Raw genomic sequence first — 24,488 nt, 5'->3', positions numbered from 1 at the left:
TTATCTTTTACATAGATTTCCAAGTTTAATTGGGTTACTTATCTAGACAAAAAAGAAAATGTCTTTCTTTTAAAAAATATCAAGACAGGCTTCATTAATGAGTTTTTTGTGATCTTGCAATACATTTGCATCCATAGTTGAATTAAAAAAGGAAATATGCATTCTCCTTAGTAGAACACAGACAAGTAAGAAAATTAGCTACAAAAAACTGAACATGACTTTAGAAATAGGCTATAAAACCACATGGATTTTTCTAGCCTGTTTTGTACAGGCAATCTCTGGAATCCCACTTTTCTGTTGAGTGGTATTTTTTCTTTGTTTGCAGTTTATGTGCACAGCATTAAAAAGTTCTGGCTTGTTGTGCAACTTAACAGATAATAACTGCTGCCTCAAAAAAAACTGGCTGGGGACTTTCCTTACAAATATAACAATTATCAGTACTGAAGTACTTTCCAGAAATACTTACAAAAGCATCAACATGTACAGCATTAGGAGTGGATATACTCAGAAGGCTTGAAAAGGTTGAATTCACAAGTGAATGAAAACCTCAAACATTTCTCTGTACAAAGAATAGTAAATAAAGCAAAGTACTCAGTAGATAACTAGTAGGTTACAAAACTGCAACCAAAAATAAAGCAAATCTTCAATTCAGGCTCTTAAATTTATCATTACCTTGGCTTGTAGTCGTCCTCCTAGAGTTGACCTGGCATGATAGATCACAATGAGAACATCTCCTTGGACTGTTATACCCAGTGGGATTACTGCCTTCCCATCTTCAATTTTAAATTCCCTAAAGAAAAAAAAACCAAACAAACAAACAGACAGAAAAAAAAAAAAAGAAAAAAAAAACAAACAAGAAAAAAACCATAACCATAGTCAATTTGGTTTAAAAAGAGATTAAATAGTGTTACTTTAGATTTAGCCTGCTTTCCCCGAGGCCTTCAGTAGCTGAAAAGCTACAAGGACTTCAGTATTCTTTCATTTCTATGATTACCCACATCCAGCAGTGTTAGTACCATTTGCAATTGTGCAGACACCAGAGCTGTACAGGGGCTGATATGCAGTCACCTTGCAGCTGCCATGCCTGGGGGATCCTTACGCTTTTCACGACTGAGACATGATGTTATGCTCAGCACAAGTACATCAGGGATCAATGTTCCCAGTCTTACTTCACATGGAGTGAGAAGAGCATCTTGCTCACTGTCTCACAGTGTCCAGTGTGCCACCCCACCATCACCCCCACTGTTCGACAAGACCAGCTGCTGTAACAACCACATTTGCGATTCACCTTTTGAGACCAGCTAAAAGGGGACAGAGGAATCTAGAAATATGTAAGTGCTAGAATCCAGAAAAATGAAACTTGCTATTTCAGAGCAAGTCATAATCTGTACTTACTTCATTTTGTCATATTCCTGGGAGGTAGTGGTTACTCTCTCGTCTCCCACATAAACCTCACAAAAAGGCCTGCAGCCATTACGCTGCTTACTGAAAAGCGGAACGGGAGTCATGACAATTGACCTGACCAGGATGGGCTTGCTGTGAGGAATAATGGGTTCTTCAGCCATCATGTCACACATGTACTCAATGTATCTGCCAAAACCAGATGGCACTCATTTAGTCAGAGCACAAAATTCTAAGAAACGGACGAACACATAAGCAAGTTACATCTTACCCAGTCACTAAGCATTGTTAACAGTGAGACAGTGGGAATATTCACCACCACCTCCAGCAAACAGATTTTCAGATCTGATAGAATGACACAAAAGGGTCTGTAGCTTTACATATAAGGACTTGTAAAATAAACTAGTTACTATTTCAAAGTAACTAGTCTCAAAACACTAATCTAGGAAAACTATTTATTTTGCATCTTATACATAATAGATCACTCAAATCTTCCTAAAGGCTTTAAATTTGTCCTGATTATTATATATTATTTTGTGGAGAACTCCTGAAGTATACACAAACTAAATGTGTACAAAAACATAATTTGTCATTTATACTGAACTAATACTTCATTTCCCATCCTTCGAAATCTAATCCTTTTTTTAGGAAACAACATTGCTACCAGGGTCAATTGTTATTCATACTTTAGTTACAAGATCTATCAAATTAAGTCAAACAAACAGTTTAAAACATTTCTCAAAGTATATGCAAGTCACCTCTACATGCACTCCAAAAAAAAAAGCACACTAGGCGTGTTTATCCAATTGACAAAAATAATTTCTGGTATTCCCTCAGAGCATGCAGTGTTCTGACATAATAAAACCTATTGTAATAAACTAGGAAGCATGAAATAAGTTCTTACACATGTGGAAGAGGATTTTATAATTAAGAAAGCATTCAAAAGCTCTGCATACCCTTGTGTTCACTCCTAACACTTCTTCACCACAGGGAATACTTGATCCATTTCTGATGGGTACTTATACAGGCTCAGAAAATACAGAATTACCTTTAATTCACGATACAGCAAAATACTTGGGAAAAGAGATGTTTGAACACAGACATTATTGAAATAATTTATCTTTCTAAAGACAGCCTATCCATATTCAGAATTGAATAGCTACTTGCTCCAACAGTACCTTACAGTACCTTTTATGAGAAGGCCAAATGCCAGGTGGACAGCGTTTCATACTGAACATGTAAACAGCAGCTTCAGCAGTAGTGAAGAGACGACAAAAACACAAAAAGGAACAAACTACAACAGCAGATGCTGCTCTTCCATCCTAGTAAAAAAAAAAGTAGATTTGTTAGTAAATCTAGCAGAAAAAGCATTATCCAAGTTACTGAAGAACATCCCATTAGGTATCCTATATCCTGTAATTATTTAATGTCATGATGTCCAAAGTCTAGTGCCATTATTTGAAGTTTGTAGTTGAGTGTGAAAGGTTTTCATTTAACTTCCATGCCATACAAAAGATATTACACATTACTTTCTTATTCAAATGTGAATAATTACTTTAGCTTAACACCAATTGAAATTTTCAATTTATGTTCTCTGCCTTACTGTAGTACTACCCATTTTTTTAGGTTTGTTTCCTGGTTGCTATCTGAAATCCCAGAACACTGCTATTTTTGACTGAGCCATGGACTTCTGCTGCAAGTAGAAAGACTCACAAGAACTAAATCACACTGAACTCTTTAGACTCCTGTCTAAAACTGTTAAGAGCCTGCCAAGAAACAAAGAGAAAGAGATTAAAACTGGGCTTCTTTCTACAGGAATCCCTGCTACACACATATCCCAGATACATCCCTGTATTATAAAAGGCAGAAGATTTGAAAGAGATAACAGTTGACAGAACAGGGCTTTTCCAGGTTTGTGGGCTAGCAATATGGAACAGAATATTCTTCATTAGTTTCTTGAAGTTCTGGTGTACGCTTTACATCACATCTGGCACAAAGCCAGGTATATACAAAAGTTTGTCTCACAAGTGTGGAAAAGAAATTAGTTAGGTACCTTGAACAAAACACTTCAAGGGAAATATGTTACAAAAGCTGGTGTTAACTCATCACATCTGCTTCTCACCTACTTGACCAGCAATCATGTGACACTGAGGTAGCAGAAGTATCGCATTAATATAGAATTAAATGCCTAACCTCAAAGCAGCACTGAAAATTATACTGGCTTTCAGGAGCTGACATGAACTGGCTTTTTACTTGCAAAACACTACATAACTCACAAATATGATTTGTCAGATTAACAAATCCTGGTTTTGACTCTGATAGTGATACTCCGTATTGATGGCTATGCCATATCACCAGACAGGTTTTGAATGCTTTCCAGCAGCATTGCAAGTATTGTCACCTAGTCACATTTCACTTTTTACTCTGCAGCAAAATAAAAATGACAAAATTTCATATGCAATTCTCTTAAGCAAATGTAAGAGTGACCTAATTTTCAAAGTCTGAGCAAAGTATTCTTTAAATTCATTTCTCCCCCTACCATGTTTGTCATGAGGTGTCTCTATAGACAGTTTTATTGCTTTTTTAGGTTATATCAAAGTTAATACTACTTTGGAGAATAGTGAAATCTACAGAGCAATCTGCTGCCAGCAAAAGTAGGTAAACCAGAGGTCTTAGAGTCAGTTTCTAAAATTCTGTGGCTACAGATTACATTCTAAATGGACAGTAATGGGATATGCAGTATACATCCATCTATCACACAGAAAACAAAAAACAGAGCAAATATTGAAAGAGGAGAACAGATTCTTTTTCTTCCAAAAGATACTTTCCCTTAATACTGCCTGCATACTGCCTTCCGCTCTAAATGCAAGCAATGGCTATATTACCATACCAATTTCCCTAAGGAGAAAACTGATGCAAGTGACTTCCCTGCAAACATAGCAAGAAGGAATTGACCCTATGGCATCCAGTAAAGAAAGCCAGTAACAATCACAAATGGAATGGATACCAGCATCCTTCTTCACAATTTAAAGCTCTATTGAATAAAGCACTTCAGACTTAAATCAAGTTCTTACAAGGCAATGCACAATGCAAACATTCTTCTGGTCTTGTTTCAGCCATAAATGCATGTTCTTGCATATGCTATAGAGATTCTGAAGATTTGGTGCTCGTCTTGCTGGCCAGCCACATTCAGAAACCTGCAATGAGAGAGACAAGAGACGTGAGAAACAGTATAGTATTGTCAAATACACACAGCTTAGGTTATGCAAATGTCTATTAGGCAATTTTACACTTGAATGCCATGTTCATGTTGAAATTAAGAAAGACACTCAAAAAAATCAGTCTTGCACAGTGTAAACACCAGTTTTTAGGATGAAGTGCAATAAAACTACAGTTCTGTCCACAAATCTCCTGCACAAGAAGTATCAAGAACTCAGATTATTGCCTGAAATATTCTTAGAGCAAGGAGTAAAATAAAACAGCTTTCAACATGATTTGTGCACATATACTTAAAAAAAAAAAAAAACAACAAACCAGAAAACCCCAACAACAGAAAGATTAGGAATCTTTTAATATTTTTCCTTTGTTCAAAGAGCTTGAATGGTTCAGTAATATTCCATTTACAATTCCTGCTTCAAAACACTTACAAAAACTCAGCTTCACTGCTAAGAATCTATATCCTTAAAATGAATTGTCCAGTAAGGATGTAGGAGATAAAACTTGATTCTTGGGGCACTTAAAACACTTAAAGAGTAGATATATTAAGGATTGAGGAAGCAAGTTACAAATTTAGCTTTTTGTATTTTAGTCTCAGCTGTAATTGCCAGATATTGAAGACCAAGTTTTCTTATCAGCAACATGTTTTCCTATCTAGATAAAGAGTTCAAGGGTTACTCTCAGATAAATTACCTTAACTGATTATCACAAAAAACTGTTTGTGCCAAGCACAGGAAAATAGACTGAAATAAACAGTCAAAGTCTCCTACAACTTTTCATCGTACTCTAGTATTTTAATTTAAAAATAAGGCCATTTCAGAAAGCATCACTTTGCAAGAGATTTAAATTGCACATTCCTTTGTTAGTGCAAGCTTATGTAAAGTCAATAGAAAACAAAGAAAAGCTGAGGCAAAAAGTCTTTTATATCCCTGTTCACCACAGGATTCAATGTGGGCTTCAGTGTACCTCAAATATTATAACAGTAGTGTGTGGTGGTTTCAGCTGGAGTAATTTCCTCCATAGTAAATAAGGGAGGCTGTGTTTTGTATTTGTGAGGGAAGCAGTATTGATAACACAGGGATTTTTTTTTATTGATAAACATGGCTTAGACAGAGTTAAGGTCTTTTCTGCCTCTCACATCACCTCACCAGCAAGGAGGCTTGGGGTGCACAAGAAGCTGGGAGGGGACACAGCCAGGACAAGTGACCTCAGCTAACCAAAGGAATATTCCATAACATAGGACATCATGTTCTACCCATAAATCTTTGGAAAAAGAATGGAAGGGAAAACATTCAGAGTGATGACGTTTGTCTTCTGAAGGAATCACAATGCATGATGGAGCCCTGCATTCCTGCCTGGCATGGGAAAAGGTGGATGAATTCCTTGTTTTGCTTTGCTTGTACCTGTGGTTTTTGTTTTACCTGCTTTTATTTCAACCCATGAGTTCACACTTTCACCTTGTGATTCTCCACCCATTTCTACCAGGGACGAATAAGCAAGCAGCTTAGTTGGTGGCTGAATTTAAATCACAACACCACGAAAGAATCATATTGAAGGGTGGCAGCTTCAGACCAGAACACAGCCCAACAAAAGTGTATTCAAAAAAGCAAAAAGGGCTGACTTTCTTCCTTTTAATTTACCATTTACTTTCCACTCAAACACTAGGTTTCCTACAAGATGTAACAAAAACAACATTACTTTCTGTTTCTTTAGCTGTGTTTTCAGCTCCTAGTGTCCTGACAGTTAGCAGAATTATGGACAGTGCACAAACTCTCAAAGTAACCTATTCCAAAAAGGACTCAAAACTAGCAGAGAAACCAATTTCAAAACTACCATTAATTTTAACCAAGATTAAAGAAATTTGTAGATCTATACAGATATCAAACAGCAAGAAATCAATCATATGTCATCTCATAAATACCTTCTAAGCAAAGTGTCATAATAAAGAATTTTAGAAGCTGTTCTCCTCTGATCATGTTTAAAGGTTTGCCATAACCATCTTTTACCAACATTAAAGTAAACCTAAGCTTCTTCAGATTCCTACATGGCTGCTTTAATCCAGCACTGAACAATGAAGTTAGGAGTGTTGCTAAACATCTCAATTTCAATAGGCAGGTAAGAGTTCCAAATTCAATTAGAGTTTGTTTCCAAGTAAAATAACTGCCTTCCTAAATACTCCTAGACAATAAAGTGGTCATGAACCTGTAATGTTTAAACTAATTATGACCTACTATGACTTCTTAACAAAACCAAGATCATATTACTATTCTTAGTACCAACACATCAGAAATACCAGATGTATCGACACTTCAGAGTTGCATAACAAAAAAAAAAATCACTGGTAAGCAAATTCCCAGTCACAGAATTTATCATTCCATAAACAGAGACTGATCACGTTGCAAGATGTGAAATAAATCAGTTCACCACAGCAGTCTCAGACTTTCCAGCAATCTAGTGCTAAAAAGAATTGCTGAACATTTTGAAGTACCTGCTACAAATAATCATGCAGTAGATTTCCTGTGTAATCAAGATTTTTTGCCTTCCATCTTGAATAGCCTCTGCCTGAACCTCATATTGAACCAGATACACATAAAAAAGCTGATTGCATTCATCCAAAGAGATAGCAATTTCAGGTATTTTCAGTTTCAGTAAATTCGGGTTTCTTTCAGGTGTGACAATACTTTTCTTGTTTACAAGGTAACAAAAGGAAGTGATAGTTCTAGAAAGAATACATTAAATATACCTCACCCCAACATTTTAAGTCAACTCTGGTAACTGAAATAATGCTAAGTATGGCTCTGTATATTAAGGCCCAAAAGGCTTTATTATTCTGTAACCAATAATGGTTCTAGACTCTCTTCTTGGCAGACAGTATTGTGTGGAAAGGGCATGATCACTACAGACTGCTAAGGTGCTGGACAACTCACAACACAGTAACAGTCCCAACTGTTGAGCCAGGACAGTTGAGTTTTACTTAGGGGCAAACACTGAAGTCCACTATCTTGACACCTAACAAGATGTTCTCAATGCCTTGTCGCTGAATTAGGCAAATGCCTTCATATTAGTATCAGAGAGATTGCCAGGAAGGATAATGGAGGCTCAGGTAAGCCACAACAATACTGAAGATGGTGGGAACAATCAGACAGCTATGGCTGAGTCATATGGTAGTCAAATGGTAGGCAGTGGGACAAAGAGAAACTCCAGTGAACAGGTTATGAAAATCAGTAACCACATCCTTGATACAGGAAAATGGTAGAATATAGGAGAGATTGACATTTTAGTAAGACTTTCATTACTTTAAGTATTCTCCACTTAAATTTGAAACACATAAGGTACATGAGCATGTTTTCAAAGATATTACTATCCTAGAAAAACAGACTTTAGTCTGTTTAAGATTAGTAAGATTTTTTAAGATTAAAGACTAGTCCACTACCAGTTAAGTTTGGTTTTAAACGAAGGACAAGGAAAATATAGGTAACTCTTTGACCTTGTGTTTACACTTACTCTTTTGCCATCTTTTTGATGAACTTACTTTAACCTATTTTACAATAAAAAGCTGAAGGTATAATGAAAACATTATGTTTCAAGGCCTTTCAGAGAAATACACAAAAACTATACACACCCTGTTATGGAATCTTGAAGGCCTGTATGTTCTTGGAGAGAGATTGTACACAGCATAATGGCCAGGATGTTTAGAGTCCAGACACAACCGCACATCTTCTATGTTATTTTTGATGGCAGATTCTACACCTTCAGCTGGAAAGGACATCACTGAAGACAGAACAAACAGCAAGTGAATTTTTTCATGCATTAAGAGCAAGGAGAAATTATGTTTAACAAAGATATAGATATCATACCAGCAATTCTGGAAGTGATGTATGATATATCCAAGTCTCCTTTTGCATAACTGAAAGAGAAGACATTGGTTATAATACTGGAACATATTACCATTCAAAGTGTAAACCAGATCTTTCCAGTGGCACCCAGCTTGAGGAATAATGCTTCATTATTTCCATCTGAGACTTGTTACATTCACATTTCTAGAGTTTCAGAACAGAGCTTTCAGAACAGATACTGTGTTTAAGCAGTTACTCATTTACATTAGTTGACATCTGTGAATTTTGTACAGATACCTTTAATCTTGAACTCACTCCTCTAGCCCCTGCTCTTACTGATAAAAATGCACTAAAGGGTGTCAGTTTGAAAGCCTAATGATGATACATTAATATCCTTAATGAAATATCTCTATGCTTAAAAGAAAGACTCCTAACTGAACATCAAAGTTTAAATTACATTACCCTGGCATGTTACTATCTATCACAAATGGCCATGCTGCCCAATATCCAAATTCCATATGGACAGTGTTAAGAACATTTCCCTGTCTAGCCATTCAGGAAGGACTCTAGCAGCACACCTGAACCATCACCAGACCTGTCACTGCCAGGACTGAAGCCCCTTTGCAGCTGGAGAGCCAATGGGTGTCCTGCTTGACTCCCTACACACCCCACACTCACTCAGGAAGAACAGGTTTCCTTACCAGTCCCACCCCAGGCTTCCCATAGCAGAGTCCCAGATTTATGGTTGCTCAAAGTAATTTAATCCACCTGCACCAACAGAGTAACAGCTGGAACTGCTGCCTCCCAGGAGGGACTCCCAAGAAAGTAAACAGTGGGCTTTTATACCCTCACAGTTTATGGGTGCCAAAGTCTGGGGTCTTCCTGCTGAGTCCTTGGCTCCTGCAGTGCCTCAGTGTCTGGTCACCTGCCTGGGTCACAGCCCCTGTGCCCTTTGCTGTGCCAAACACTGGCAATTCCTGACCTCTTGCCTCAGGCTCCCAGCCAGAGCTCAACCTGCAGCTCCCACTGCAGCTGTACACCGAGCTACCTGCACTCAACACTGTGGAGAGTACCACAATCTCCTTCCCCATTTAAATAATTCTTACAAAAATTCACTTCCAGAACTCCCATAAGCAAGCAAGGCATCAGTCATTACTCTTCTCCCTCTCATACAACTGTGCACAGTTTAAAAGTGCAGCTTTTTAAAAAAATCTCCCTGTGATACAATTCCCCACACCTTTACCTAATCATCCACATTATGTCAACAATTAGCTAATTTAAGACCACTATTACTTTTTTGTTTCTATGGTATCTGCTATGTAGCAGAATGAAAAAGCAAGAGGAAAAAAACTAAAGAGAGCCAGTGCAGGCCAACAACCTTGAGTATAACCACACAGGTCTTCACTCCTGATTGGCAAAATAAGAACAAAACTCACCAATTTGATTTATACTAATGGGTGAATTTGATTTACACTAACTTAAATATCTCAGTAGCCTATTAACTCCAGAATATCAAAATGTCATTAAAACACTATGATGCATATTTAATTAATTCAGAGGCACTAACAAAACTTCTGTATCACAACAGAATTTCAGGACACTGCTCAGAAGAGCCGACTAGGATACTGCACTCGAATTTCGAAACACCAAGAAAGAACACTAAGTTTTGATTCTTTACTGCTTGCTAGTAATGATGGAGGTAAGAGGGATAAATTAGAAATATACATTGTATATATAAACGTCTATTTAATATTCAAGGATAGTAAGCAGGATTATAGATTAGGGAAGAAAAATCTTCTGAATGCAATGCCATTTAACAGTATTTATGCAGAATGACATAATCAGTGTCCTAGCAATGACAATGACTCATACTCTCAAACTAAAACCACAAGGGACTGAGTCTCACTAGACATAGCATTAAAAAAATAAAACAAAAACAAACCAACGTAAAACCCTCAGCTTTGAGATACACTGCATAAGGAGGTAGACAAATGGGCACAATTTCAAAATTTTTTGCACCTTTGGAAGGACATGCTTCATCATGTAAGCCCAGGTGGTAATCTTGCTACAGCCAAACGAATTAAGGCAGAAATTTACAATCAGAGATAATAATGATTGCTTACTAAAATTTGTGATGGCTGTAGTCCTTTACAGAGATGAGAAGTGTCAAATGCTATTTGTTGATTACATCCAGCAGTTTCAAGCAAGAAACATGTAATCATTCTAATATCAAATTTTTTTGGTATCAAGGTAAAGGACCACAGCTGTAGAACACAGAACCATTATCCCTTCAACACTGTAATACCGAGGTTAAGCAGCAACTTGCAACGTTGGCACAGAACTATTAAGAGCATAAAACCAACAGTACTCACACCCATTCCCTTGAGAAGACTTTCAGAATTGACTTCTTACTACCAACACCACTCAACCAAGCTTTGGTTTTTACATTTGTCTAAATTAAAAGGCAACATTAGGAGCATGGATCTCACCACACACACATAGATGTAAGAGTGCAGTTTCATATGTCAACAACAGAGCACAGCATAGCCAACTTAGGCTTTATATTTAGCAGGAGTATTCCAAGTATGTGACTATTGCATTGAAAAAGCTTCAGAATTTTTGTGTAGTTTTAATTAAAATGAAGTTTCTTAACTGTAAAATCAACACAAGTCTCCAGAACACCACCATATCCTTGAATTCATTGAACTTTATTCTGAAAATTTCACAGTTATTTCAGTAGTAAGACCTGAAGACAAGGTACTGTTTTCAGCAGTGTTGTATGTCAGAACGGTAACTAAGATTTCTTTAAACAGTAAGCAGGTGGAAAAAACATGTATTCTTCACCTTGTTTAAGCATTCCTATGCATTTAAAGATAAAACTCTCTACCTAAAAATCACAAATAGGGCCTTTCATATCCTTAACAGCAGAAATTTCATTCAGATGAATGTTTTTCTAGAGTTTTGCTAGCAGGTTGTAACAGAAGAAAAGCATGCAAACAGAAACATACATAGAGCGTTCTCAGTCTGTAGTCCAACATGAGAAAACTGTGTGCTTTTAAGGGTCTAATTAAGATAAAAAAAAAAAGTATGATATGACACCAACATTTAGTCACTTTTCTGATCATTCAGACTTCTTCAAAACCGGGACTACTTCATTGTGGGACAGGACTAGACTAGTCTAGTCTCTGTATGGAGGCAGGGGGCTATTTCCTCACAATATCTAATGGGGGCCTACAAGAAAGCTGGAGAGGGACATTTTGCAAGGGCATGTAATGACAGGATATGAAGGAATAGCTTTAAACTGAAAGAGAGCAGATGGATATTAGTCTGGTCAAGTGGAAGGTGCCCATTGCTCAGGGGTTAGAATCAGATCCTGCTTCCAATCAAAACTACTGTTTGAGTTTATGAAATGAAGCAAGTAAGACATGAATTCTGATTTTTGAAGAATAAATATGAAAGCAAAAATAAGAAGTTCTAACTACATGTTAAAAATTTCTCACTGTATAAATGGTTGGCATTATCATTCTTGCCAGAGACTAGATGCACCTAAAGACAAAAAGTAATATTAAATAAAAGATTATTCCAGCAAATTAAAAACAATGGAACTAAAATTAGCAACTATACTCACAAAATAAACTAGATAACATACAGAACAAAATTCTACAACAGTACCATCTGTTTACTAACAACTGAAGATAAAGAACAAAGAATGACAGACTAACCAGCACAGCTACAATGTCAGCATATAAACCATTAAATTAAATACTGTCCTAACACTAAGCAATCTTCCTCCAGACATCGCTACACTTACAAGATTAGAAAAAAAATATCTATTAATCTTGTTTTTAAGTTTACTTTTTAAAATCCAGGAAGAAAAATAACACTAAAATTCACATCAATCTGTTCCCACTTGGTTTTGCCTCATGAAACTGAATTAATCATGCAACTACCTAGTGCAATGCAAAGATCTATGAAATAAAATATTAAACAAGAAACAAAATTATCTTTAAAGCCAAGAAAGCAAGCATAAAAAGCAGCTAATTGTTCCTAGATTACTACATTATAATATTTTCTGCAAAAGAGATTGTTCTGACAAAGCAAAGGAAGACTGATCACAAGTTTTGCCTGCTGCTTTCAACACCAGTGAAGATCCAATCCTTAAAACACTTAGCTATGTTTTTTGATAGGACATTTGTAACCTGTATGGATGCAGGCCTCAGTAAGCATAAAACCTGGTGCCCCAAAAAAGAGCACAGAAGCTCCACAAGTGAAAAAAAAAATAAAAGTGTTCTTTTAGAACACTTAGCAGAGAAATGCTGTGGCTGCACAGCTGAGGCTGAGCTTTCAGGCACATATGGGCACATCTGCTGAATCGAGGCTCCCATCTGTGCAGATGGTGCCACTTCATAAAGCAATGCATATCTTCTCCATCTCCATCCTGGTACTACTTGCTTTTAAGGCAGTTTGCAACAAGAGGGCTGAACCCCCATCGCTCTTTGTCCTCTCACACTGCATCTGCCTGACCTGAACCTGTAACAGAGGTTATGACACTTGCAACTGAGGTGGTCTGGGGGACACTGAAGGTAGCCCTCATTTACTCTCCTGTTCCAAGCAGCCTGTAATGTGTGTTTCAGTTTTCAGATTCTATCATTTATCAGGACTAACAAGAGACCAAAATTAAAATTAACCTAAAGGCAGCTACAGAAAATAAAAAATTAAGGTTTTTTATCACAACAACAAAATACTTAAATCTTACGCTGTAGTTTGGATTCAGCAAGATAGAAGTCTGTCTGCAGACAAAGGAAGTAACCCTGTAATTCAAAAAAGCAATGATAAGTAGGAAGGAAAGAGCCTACCTAATGAAATTATAGACTCCAAAAGTACTTAAGTGGGGTTAGAAAATGCATGACAAAGAAGAGACATTTTAATTTTTAAAGAATGTCTGCTTCTTATGGTGGTTGAAGAGTTTTGGAAAGGCAGTCAAAGATGCAACAGCAGAAGAGGTATTCTCACACTGCCGATTGTATCAGTTATATCCGCAACACAAGTTTGTGAAGGCAGAGAATGAATATGACAGAAACAGACATGCCCTACAGCAGATGCAAACAAAGAATTAACAGTTCAGCTTGATTAAAACACAGTTTAAGAATGCACAAGCCCAGTGGTGGAACTCTCAGCAGAACATGGAATGTTAAATGCTAGCAATGGTAAAATACTAAAGGACTTAAGCCTACCTTAGGCCCTACAGAACAGTAAGTACTGGTCATGTTAATTCATGTTTTGCCATTTCACTGTTAAATACAGTAAGGATTCAAAATATAAGGCAATACAAAGAAGGAAAACTACACAACTCAGTGTAGCAGCCATAGGGCCTGTGAGGTCTCACTGGCAGTCAGTTGCCTAAGATAAGAAGTGCCTAGTCATGATGAGTGCACCAAAGAAGCCCCTCTTCCGCCTTCAGACTCTTGCTACCTCTCTATACAAGATGTCATTTTCACTTTGACCTTTACTAATGGATCATTTCCCAAAACCCCTATACCCTACATAAACCTCTCTTTCTGCCCAGTTCTGCAGAAGAGCTGTCACTGTGGCCTTTTGCAGAAGTTGCCAATAAAGACACTTCTCTGGAACCGCATACAACTCTTCTCCTCTCTCTCCTGCATCTGCCAAGGCACTTAGCAAGCTAAGAGCTGAATTCACCAAAGAGCTGAGCTTACTTAAGAGCTGAGCTGCTTGCTGAGATTGTCTACAGCTGGGAGCCTGCTGAAGGATCCAGACAGGTTGTGCTTAGCAGGACTTTGCTATCTGGGACACCTATGGCAGCTGGGCTTGGAGAGACCCCGAGAACCCCCGCCATAATAAGTAACTCAAGACTGCTAAACAATATTGATAAATTACAAGTGGAGAGAATTTGTCTTTCAACTACTGGAAAAGTAAGTATTAAAGTAACTGATTCTCACTAGCAGAAGTACATGCTTGGAGCATTTCCTCTTTTTTTCCCACTCCTCAGCCCAATGACTAAATCCACTCAGATAAACCAAGAAAAGAAAAACCCAGTTGTATGGAGACAGAGGGTGCTCCACAAAACCAAGATTTGCTTATGATAGCGCAGAACTTAACAAAAATCTGACAGTTTCACATATTGTGTCAAAGGTAATGGTCAAAAGTCACCCAAAAAAAACCTTTATTCAACCAACAGAGTCCAAAACATCTGAGATGGACTGATCTCTTCATGATCAATCTTGGGACATAGCATACCCTGTTTGACAGCCCTCTGTCAACCCACCTTCCTCAGTAGCCTGAACAGGTCTCTGGCTAATTGATCTTATTTGGATATGACAACATACCGTCCCACTACAAGCTGCAAACTAGTATGAGGTCAAACAAATCCGTATGTGACTTTCTGTAATTCAAACAAATGAGGGAAAAGTAGTGAGTTTTCCTTTGGCTAATATTTAGTAAGTTCCACAAGCCATGCACTAAGCTGTTGCGTTCAGCCACAGAACACTAACTAGAGACTGAGAAGAGGCATACTAAGTTTCAACAATAAGACAGATGCAAGACTTACTTTGGGCAATCACCATAATCTAAACAAACAGTTGTGGAGAAGAGCATGAGAACTGAACAGAATCTTTTCAGACAGCAAGTACTCACTGTCCAGTACTTCAGAAGTTGCTTAGATGAGTTCTGCAGATGTGGTTGGATGTACAGTTACTGTTTGATTCCTTGCCCACTACACTTACTATGGAAGCAAAGGAATTCACACAAAGGAAAAAGCTACACACATCTGTAAGGTAAGAGAAATAAAAATAAGGTGTAGGCACAGCACAAGCCATTCCATATTAAAAAGACTATTTTAGACAGTTCTAACCCATCGCTAGAAAAGGGAAAATCTGCACAGGATGAAATTAAAAAAGAAAGATTAAACTTCCAGTAGCCTTTAAGGAAGAAACCACTTGCAAGAGCAGGAAGAGAAAACTTCTTCAAACATAACTAAGTGATGAAGGTGCACACAGAAAGTCATGTGGAGTCAAGAGAATAAGCAAGTGAAGTGTAGGAGTACTTCAGATGCATGTAGAGTACAATAAAAACATAGTAAGATCTAATAGACAGCCATGGGAAAGTAGGGCTTGTAACTTTGTCAAAACTGCTTTTCATAATGCAACAGTTTGCTCCCCTTGTACAGGTCCCTATCCTGTGTTCATGTGGTTTTCCCAGGGAGAAAAGTTTAATGCCATTATCCTAGTTACTTCTATAGAATACTTAAGGACAAACCAAAGCAGTGCAGCTTTTGCAACTTTTAAAAAATAAAAGACCTGGTCTTTCTAAGCCATATTTAGAAGTTTTAACAGACTAAGCGTAAGAGCCAACAGTTAAAAACACACTTGAAGTGGACACAGAGGTGCAGTATCTACAAATCTAACTTACCTGATCATTATAAATACTTTGGAGCAGTATTTATGCACAAGAAACACCTGAATTCTAAAAAAAAACCTACATATGAAGAAATACATTTCACAAGCTGTAACACAATATCCTAACTAAAGGACCACAAAACCTACAGTGAGAAATAGAGTTTAGTATTCTTTTGGAGGCTCTACTTCAGACAACATATTCAGTAGTGACTTACCTGCTCTTATTTTTAAGAGTGCATAGAATTTTATTATGAGTAAAAATGTATAAATTGTACAGACTGATTAATATGGATCATAAGGAAGTATTAGAAATATTTGCAATGGCACTGACAACCTGATTAGGAAAAAAAAAATCACACAATAAAAATCTGAAAACATACACCTCTAAACATGAGAGTATTCATACATGCAATACAGGGCACAGGAGACAAAGAGTGCCTCTCCCACTGTCTTGAAGGCATAGGATTCCACCTGGAAACTAAACTGAAGAGCTTATTTTCCTGCAGGTATTTTCCCCTCCTCACATCTATTCCCTTGATTTGTACATTTCAACACTCCATCTTTTTAATTCCTCTTTTATTTATGAAGGCCCTATCCAATAATTCAATTCTCCATGCTGCTTCAGCCCCCACATGCTCATGTCTCAAAGGTTTTCAGTATTTAAATACAGTAGGGCAAGTAGTACTTACAAACAGGCTCTTACTGCAACATTCAATTCTAATACATGACTGTTGAAGGAACTTTTGTATTAATATCATACATAAGATCTCAGAGGGTAGCTATCAGCTATTACAGCTCAAACTTGGACAAATATGCTGAATTTACCATTTCTGGAGTAAACTCCTGTGCCTTCATTTAAACTCTTATCAGCACAATTTTTTATTTTTTGTATTTTTTATTTTACTCACTTGGCCACAGACTGGATAACTTTAGAAGATGTATCCTTAATATTAGTGAAAAATCGCTCTGTTCCACCCCTCAGAATATCAAAGAACCCTCCATAAGTCTGGTCACATTCCGCAACGGTCAGGCCTAGAGTAGTTGAATAAAAATAATTGTACTTTATTATGGAGCCCATTCCAGGATATGACTTAAGTATGTTGCTTATAAAGCTGGAAGGAAGTGAATGCACATACAGGCTACACCTTGCTGTAAGGCTCACAGTTCCAAAGTTCTCCTTAACTCTGACCTATGCAAAAAAATAGTACTTCCAGCAGTCAGGAAGTACCAGTGATATACCTAACACATTGTTTAATTTGCTGTCTGTATTTATGAGAAAACAAGGCAGAAAATTCTGGAAGTAAGGCATATGTTTCATAGTGTCAATGCAAACATTGCCTTTCTTTACTACCAGTTTCTAAAGTGCACCTTATCATAAGCAGATTTACTTAATCATCTCCAGTAGACACATTTTAATGCAGGGCTTCAGAAGCAGCTGGCATATATAAAGTTAAGTATTAAGCACAACATCCCAGGTAGCACAATATCACAGCACAATATACCTATTAATACGATTGTATACAACAAACAGTAGGCATTCTTACACAAAACAGACAGACTTTTGATTATGATAGCACTAGGGTGTTGGATTCTTCCACAGAAATTTATATACACACATTATTAGTGCAATAAATGTTACCCAATTTCAACATTTCCCCTGGAAAATTGATATCCCTTGTCTCATTGACAGTTCATCATAATTAATATCAAGCAAGAAATGTCAAGCTGGAAGGAAAACTGAATACAATATGAAACAGTCCCTTGGTATCTTCTACATTAATTAAAGTGCTCCATATTCAGATATAATAGTTAATATGGGTGCAGAAAGAATAGTAAAAAAACTAGATGCAAATAAGCCTATCAAGCTTATTTTCTTTACTATATTTTCAACTGAACGTAATCTGGATCATCTATTTCTACTGATTAAGTATGTCAGCTTTGAATTGTATCATTTTGGAGAGATGTTTTGGTTGATTCCATTTAGTTCTGCTAATCCAACAACTGTTTTCCTCAGATGGAACCCCAACTCCTCCTCACCACTGATGCCTAGAGTGCAGTCCGCTCCTGAAGTCCGGCCTGGACAATGCTCCCATAATTAGCTGGATTCAAGGCAGTACCAGCTACAGCTGTTCCTGAAAGTGATGACTGAACAGTCACTAGACCAAATGCTGCCTTCTCCCTTTGAGGCTGTCAGACGCAGATCTTTTGGAAGTGAAAAACTAAATAGCTTTAGACTACTATCACTGCCAAATGGACTTCAAATTATCATGGGGGAGTCCAAAGTCTTTTTGAGCAGGAGAGAAAATGAGAGAGAGGTGGACCCAGGTGCTCACAGAGCTATTTCTTCCTCATACAGGCTTTTTGCAGTCTAAAATAAACACATCTGAGATCAGCAAATTCCATGCATTACTGAACTACTATGGTCCGTAGCCAGAATCCCTCCAATTTCTTCTGTATTTCTTTATTAAGCTCTCTGTATTTAGCCAGACATTAAGCCTTTTTTAACACAAGTGATAACAACACACCATAAATAGCTGCTATCTTTTTGTAGATGTAACACATGTTACATGTTAAACAGTTCTTCTTGAAAAGCAAAGGCAAATATTGCTCTTTTTACCTCAGAAATTCAGTGTCGAACACAAACTCAGGCTATATCCTGATTTCAGTACTTTCTGCCACAAGGTAACAATGTTTCAATTAAAATACAGAACCCGAGGATTTTTAACAGTTTAAATTCAAACTCCTATTAAATGCTGCTCTTTAGACAATGCACTTTCAAATATCGTTGCCTCACTGAATCAAAAAATTTCAGGGTTTAAAATAAGCTATTTTCACCTGTTTGTCATAACCTGAAGACTCCCTCTACAGCTCTTTTTCGTTAAACCATTATTGCTTCTCATAACCACACCTTTATCAAGTTTTAGTTCACTTATGTCAACACTCCTGCTTCCACTGGTCAATAGTGCACTTTTAAATTATTTTCCATAGGAAACGTAATTTTTATCTTGCACAGCAATAAACCTGAGAAATTTGTATTTGCATAACAACATAAAATCAAACCTTGCAAAAAAGAAAAAATACAAGGCTAGAAGCAATGACATAAATACCAAATAGCTAGTACTAGTGCAAAATATGTTAAATCCCCAAATGACTTTTTTTCCCCCATGGAAGATATGCAATTGTCTTTATACTAAAATGATACCTCTTTTTGAACATACCTGCATTGTACAAATTGTTGAGCTGCCCTGCAGGCTTGGAGCTCTGTGAAACAGACGTCACAGATGTCCGAGGCTGAGCATTGTTTCCATAGCCTCCATTTTGCTCCAGAAGCTGAGGAGAATAATACTCCAGATGAGAATTTTCTTGCTAATTTACCCATCTTGCTATGCTTGGCAAATTACTGCTCCTTGGTGAGAACAAGCAAACTAAACCTCAGGACAAAGCCAGAAAGTTAAGATACACTAATTGACTCACCTGCAGTATAGTGCAAATTAAGCACTGAACAGGAGACGCCTAAGTGGGTTTCAAGTTAGTGTAAGCAGAGCCTTCCCTTCATATACAAAACTTTTCTGTGCAAGTTAATTATGATAGAACACAGCATGTCAAACAGACTGCTAGCATAATAAAGAATAAACCAAGAGGATGAAAAGATTTTCAAAAAGCAGTAAGAAATACTACATTTCTTTTAAGGTCTCTAAAAATATGCTTTAAAGGGCATATTTTCAAAGATCTTACAAATGATACTGATCAATTCAACTGAACTTCAAAATAAATCCGTGCAAAATTTTCAAATATGAAGGAACAGGCGACCTGCTCAGAAATCTTTTACTAAACATACATACACCGCAGAGGACAGAAAGGAGCCCTAATCAATTATATTCCTTATGAGACATTTTTACCTCTGTGATGGGGGATTTAGGATTGACATTCCTAGCTGCTGCAATCTCCTGCAGTTGGTTCACAAGTTCAGTGATTGACAATCTCTCCTCTGGGTTCACTTTCAAAGTGGAGCCTAAAAAAAAGGAGATACAGACAATGTAAACACTTCAAAGCTTTTCTCCCAACTGATAATAATATCTTCAATACCTTCCAGTGCAATAAGCAAACACCTGAACAGAGTGGAGAAATTACTGAATCAATATCCAAATATAATTCTCATAATAGTATCCATGAGAAAAAAACAACACTACATAGGATCAATAATTTTTTAAAGAATGCACCTTGGGAACAGTTAAGAAAGAACATCAGAGGTAACTTTGTATCTAATACTATTGCAGTCACATACATTTCTGGAACAGTAATTAACATTTCCAGTAACCTATCTGAAACCTAAAGCAAACAATTTTTTAAGCAAGTTCAAAGAAACCAAATCAAAACAACAGTTGTTCCAATAGACTAATTCAGACACTTAAAAGAAACTAAAAAAGCAACTTTCACATAAAATTTCTTTATTTTTCTATAATGGATTAAGATTATTAATAAAATAAGAAGTTGGTGCAGTTTACCTTTTTCACCTTCACACGGCAATAACATTTAACTATCAGTAGAACAACTGTTAATAACAACATGTATCCACAAAGACACCAAATAAAATAACACTGTAAACTTACGAATGAGATCATGAAAGACAGAGTAGCGGGTGTCATTCTGTGGAATGACATATTTCCCATTGACTATGCGAAGTTTAGCTCCATCTTCAAACGGATGTTGCCTAAAGCACAGCAAGTACAGGATACAGCCCAGAGCCTACAGAGGTAAACAGAAATACTGCATAGGATCATGGGGACCTTTAGGCTGGAAAAGACCTTTATGATCCTCAAGTTCAAAGGTTAACTCAGCACTGCCAAATCCACCACTAAACCGTGTCCCTCAGTACCATATCTACAGGTCTTTTAAATGCCTCCATGGATGGTAACTCAACCACTGCCCTGGACAGCCTCTTCCAGTGCCCAATAACCCCTACAGTGAAGAAATATTTTCTAACATCCAACCTAAACATCCCCTTGTGCAACTTGAGGCCATTTCCTCTTGTCCTATCACCTGTCATTTGGGAAAACTATTCCTGTTTATTTTTAAAAAATCATTTAGAAGTCATTACAAGAAATCCATGTTATGAATTTCAAAGCATACAAAATGAGTAGTCTTGCCACACTGAATATGTTCAAGAGCAGGATTATTCTTTCAAAAAACGTTCAGAAGTTTTATTTCATATCTCAATCCTGTGCTGCAAGGAGACATATTTTATTTGTCAAGACAGAATTTGGTCTAACTTGGATACATTTTTATGCAATACAAAAGCTAGGTGATTATGTAAGTATTAAGAAAATTGCTTAAAAAACTCTATGGAGACACACAACACTCTCTCTAAAACGCATCTTCTGATGAAGGTTTGAAGAAAAGAAGCCCAAAATGACAGTCCTTTTATTCTCTACAGTCAGACGGCTATTCAGATCTTGGAACAAATAAAATTTAAGACCATTTTGAGACAAGTTCATTCAAGGCTCAAAAATCACAAAACCCAGACTACTATATCCTGGGAACTTCCAAGTTCCTTCCTGTGTCCAATTTAAGGTTTTTGTAACCTGAGAAGACAAAAACTAACAAAGACAGAAATCAGTTCTGAATTCTAATCTCTGAATAATCCACGTGTTAAGGAGCTAGGATAACTGAACCCGTTACTGAAGTAAATGTAAATTGATACATATGTTTTCAAATAAATTAAGATATTAAATATGCTGGCAGTTATAATATCACAACAGAAACATGTTCTTTCTTCAAGAAAGAAACAAACTTTCACCTACAAAAGTTTGATAATAAAGCACCCAATGCCTCCACGTAACTGTTGGCATAATGAGTTGTGAAAATTCCTCCTCTAAGTTTCTTTTGAACCCCAGTATGTATAGTTACTTTAACATTTGGGCTTTTATAGCCTTCAAAAATGAAGCAATCCATTGAAGAAGTTACCTAAGAAAACTTCCCACTGCCTCCAGCCCTCTGTGCATCTCAAACCATCTCAAACTACCCTTGGTTGTCAATTTATCCCAAGAAGAGCTTCTAAAGTCTGAAAGTTATTGAAGTCTCTGAGGTGTAGAGATTTAGTTACTCCGAAATACTTTGAGAGCCTATCAGTCCAGGACCAGAAATAAAGTACATATGTTAATTCTGTATATTCTTGCACATTTTTGTCAGGCTGTGGAAAAAGACTCTCCATAAAGTGTACAGGGAACCATCATACAGTCCACACCAACTAATCCAGCAGGGCAGTACAGAAAATACCATCTACTCCTCCACAGAATGCTTGCTCACAAAGCAGGTCATCATTTAGTTAGAGGAACAAAACTACTCCCTGTGCAGCCCAAGATACACCGCAAAACATGAGAGAGCACCCACAGCCACAAAGGAAAGAAAAGTACCAAGGCAATCAGTTGAACACACAGAATACAGAGAGGACACTCAGATTTGACTTTTTGCTTCAATTGCTGGAGAATGTTACTAACTTCCTCCGGTTTACCTGTAACTTAGGATTGTAACTGTGATAAATTCTGGCTGTTTTAAACACCAACTGTCATTCTATTTGGCTAGAAGGCAATTTCAGTTGCAGTAAGGCAAATCCTCAAAGCAAACACCATCCACACACCCTCAGCACTGCTACACTTGACAGAAGAGTCCATTCCCAGGATATTGTCCCAAAGCTGCACAGTCCTTCTACAGAAGATACCCAGATCCATCTGAGCACTCACAAGCCAGAAGGTAAAAAAGCAGAACCACAATCAAAAATAGCTAGGAGTAACTTTTGACCTGCTACTGGGTGTTTACCAGCAATTGAAATTTTCCTTAGGATGACAGTGGGGTTTTTAAAAGGTTCAGACAGTATCCGGGGATTGAGGGGATAAGGAGGGGGTGGGATTGTTTTAAACAAAATATTGTTGTTTTTCCCCTGATTATCTTCAGGTAACAAGCAGCACACTAAAGTTCTACAGTACAGCTCCAGGATGACATAGGTATTAGAAGTAAAATTAAGTCAAATTAAACTACATGAAACCTGAAGAGATTGTTCAGCTCACATTGAATTAATAGCTGCAGTATGTCTTGCATGGACCATTAAAATTTTTTAACTAGATATCGGCTAGGAGAACCCAGCTTTGAAATTTTGCTCCTTAACAAACATTCTGAAGTCAACACCTTTGCTTTTCAGAAATCTTTGAGAGTGAGAGGGTATGAAGGGCCTTTCAAGCATGAAGAAAAATCACTTGAAAAGGAACAGCCTGTCACTTAGTTGAATTTGAGTTCAGGAATTCACATTAATTTTGAAAACAAGTAACTAAAACATTTGGATTTAGTGTTTATATTCTGATCTTTAGACTTAGGTAGGAAACATACAGAAAGCAGTCAGCAAGTCTAAGAAACTCCGGACTTATAATGACACCTAATCACATTCCCATTGTGGAGTCAATGTGGTTGATAACTAACCTTTCATCTGTACTGCTGTTCTAAGACAGACTTCGTTTTTAAGCTCACACAGTGACAAATACACAGATCAAAGAGTGTTAATCACTCTACCTTCTTTCTTTGAAAAATTGGGTTTTTTTATCGTAGGCACTAACTACAAATCATTTATGCCTCCAGAGACAGGGCAATATTCTACTGCCAAATACTTTCATATTTTTATTGAACCCAAAGCATAAAGGAAAAAATATGGAACAATACATTCCAACTTAGGTATGGTAAATGAAACAGATCTTCCCAAAACACAGGGGGAGACCACCATGTTAACACTAACATATACAGTTATTTTCAAAAAAAAATAAACTGCAATTGCCCTTTTGAGTGAGGCTTTTGTTGAACACACTTCTAGTTTTCTTTTTGACTGGATGTTAACAAGGCAAACCTGGATGGGCAATGAGGTTTTGAAGGAACTTAGGAATAAAAAGAGGATGCATCATCTTTGGAAGGAGGGTCAGGTATCTCAGAAAGTATTTTAGGGGGTTGGTAGAGCATGTAGGAAAAAAGTTAGGGAGGCCAAAATTCAGTTTGAATTCAATTTGAAAACTTTTGTAAAAGACAAGAAAAAATGTTTTTACAAATATATTAATGGCAAAAGAAAGGGTACGATCAACCTTTGTTCTCTACTGGATGTGGGAGAGAACTTAATAACTGCTGATGAGGAGAAGGCAGAAGTGCTTAACACCTTCTTTGCCTCAGTCCTTAGTGAGATGATGGCTTGTGCTCAGGACAGCTCTCCTCCTGGGTGGCATATGGTGTCAGGGTGCAGAATGGTCCCCCTGTTATCCAGCAGAAGACCGTCAGAGACCTGCTGAGCCACTGATGCTCAATCTATGGGCCCAGATGGGATCCATCCCAGGGAGACGAGAGAGCTAGCAGATGAGCTTGTGAAGCCACTCTCCATCATTTAACAGCAGTCTGGCTCACTGGTGAAGTTCCAGACGACTGGAACCTGGCCAATGTGACACCCATCCACAAAAAGGGTGGAAAGAAAGATCCTGGTAATTAGAGGCCAGTTAGCCTGACCTCAGTAGCAGGTAAGGTAACGGAACAGTTTATACTGAGTGTCATCATGCAGCATTTACAGGATGGCCAGGTATCAGATGCAGCCAGTATG

At 37.3% G+C, this 24,488-nt stretch overlaps 1 protein-coding gene and 1 long non-coding RNA gene across 3 annotated transcripts in view; one reads left to right on the top strand and one right to left on the bottom strand.

The window, feature by feature from the left end:
• GAK (cyclin G associated kinase) overlaps positions 1-24,488 on the bottom strand; it is a 65,413-nt gene that overhangs the window by 24,964 nt on the left and 15,961 nt on the right. For both annotated transcript variants that reach the window (XM_064405593.1, XM_064405594.1), the window contains exons 8-17: positions 20,479-20,614; positions 19,768-19,880; positions 19,087-19,198; positions 16,777-16,900; positions 8,475-8,524; positions 8,240-8,388; positions 4,476-4,598; positions 2,590-2,723; positions 1,396-1,590; positions 673-790 (exon numbers count right to left, since the gene is read on the bottom strand). In XM_064405593.1, coding sequence (XP_064261663.1) covers positions 673-790; positions 1,396-1,590; positions 2,590-2,723; positions 4,476-4,598; positions 8,240-8,388; positions 8,475-8,524; positions 16,777-16,900; positions 19,087-19,198; positions 19,768-19,880; positions 20,479-20,614 — 1,254 coding nt within the window. The remainder of the gene's footprint in view (positions 1-672; positions 791-1,395; positions 1,591-2,589; positions 2,724-4,475; positions 4,599-8,239; positions 8,389-8,474; positions 8,525-16,776; positions 16,901-19,086; positions 19,199-19,767; positions 19,881-20,478; positions 20,615-24,488) is intronic.
• Positions 7,563-18,937, top strand: LOC135291418 (uncharacterized). The gene is made up of 3 exons (XR_010354214.1): positions 7,563-7,720; positions 10,042-10,152; positions 17,883-18,937. It is a non-coding gene; the product is annotated as an uncharacterized LOC135291418 (long non-coding RNA).

Source organism: Passer domesticus, chromosome Z (genome assembly GCF_036417665.1).
Source record: "Passer domesticus isolate bPasDom1 chromosome Z, bPasDom1.hap1, whole genome shotgun sequence".
Classification (NCBI taxonomy): domain Eukaryota; kingdom Metazoa; phylum Chordata; class Aves; order Passeriformes; family Passeridae; genus Passer; species Passer domesticus.
The sequence above is the reverse complement of the archived record's forward strand: the minus strand, read 5'-3'. Positions and strand labels throughout refer to the sequence as shown.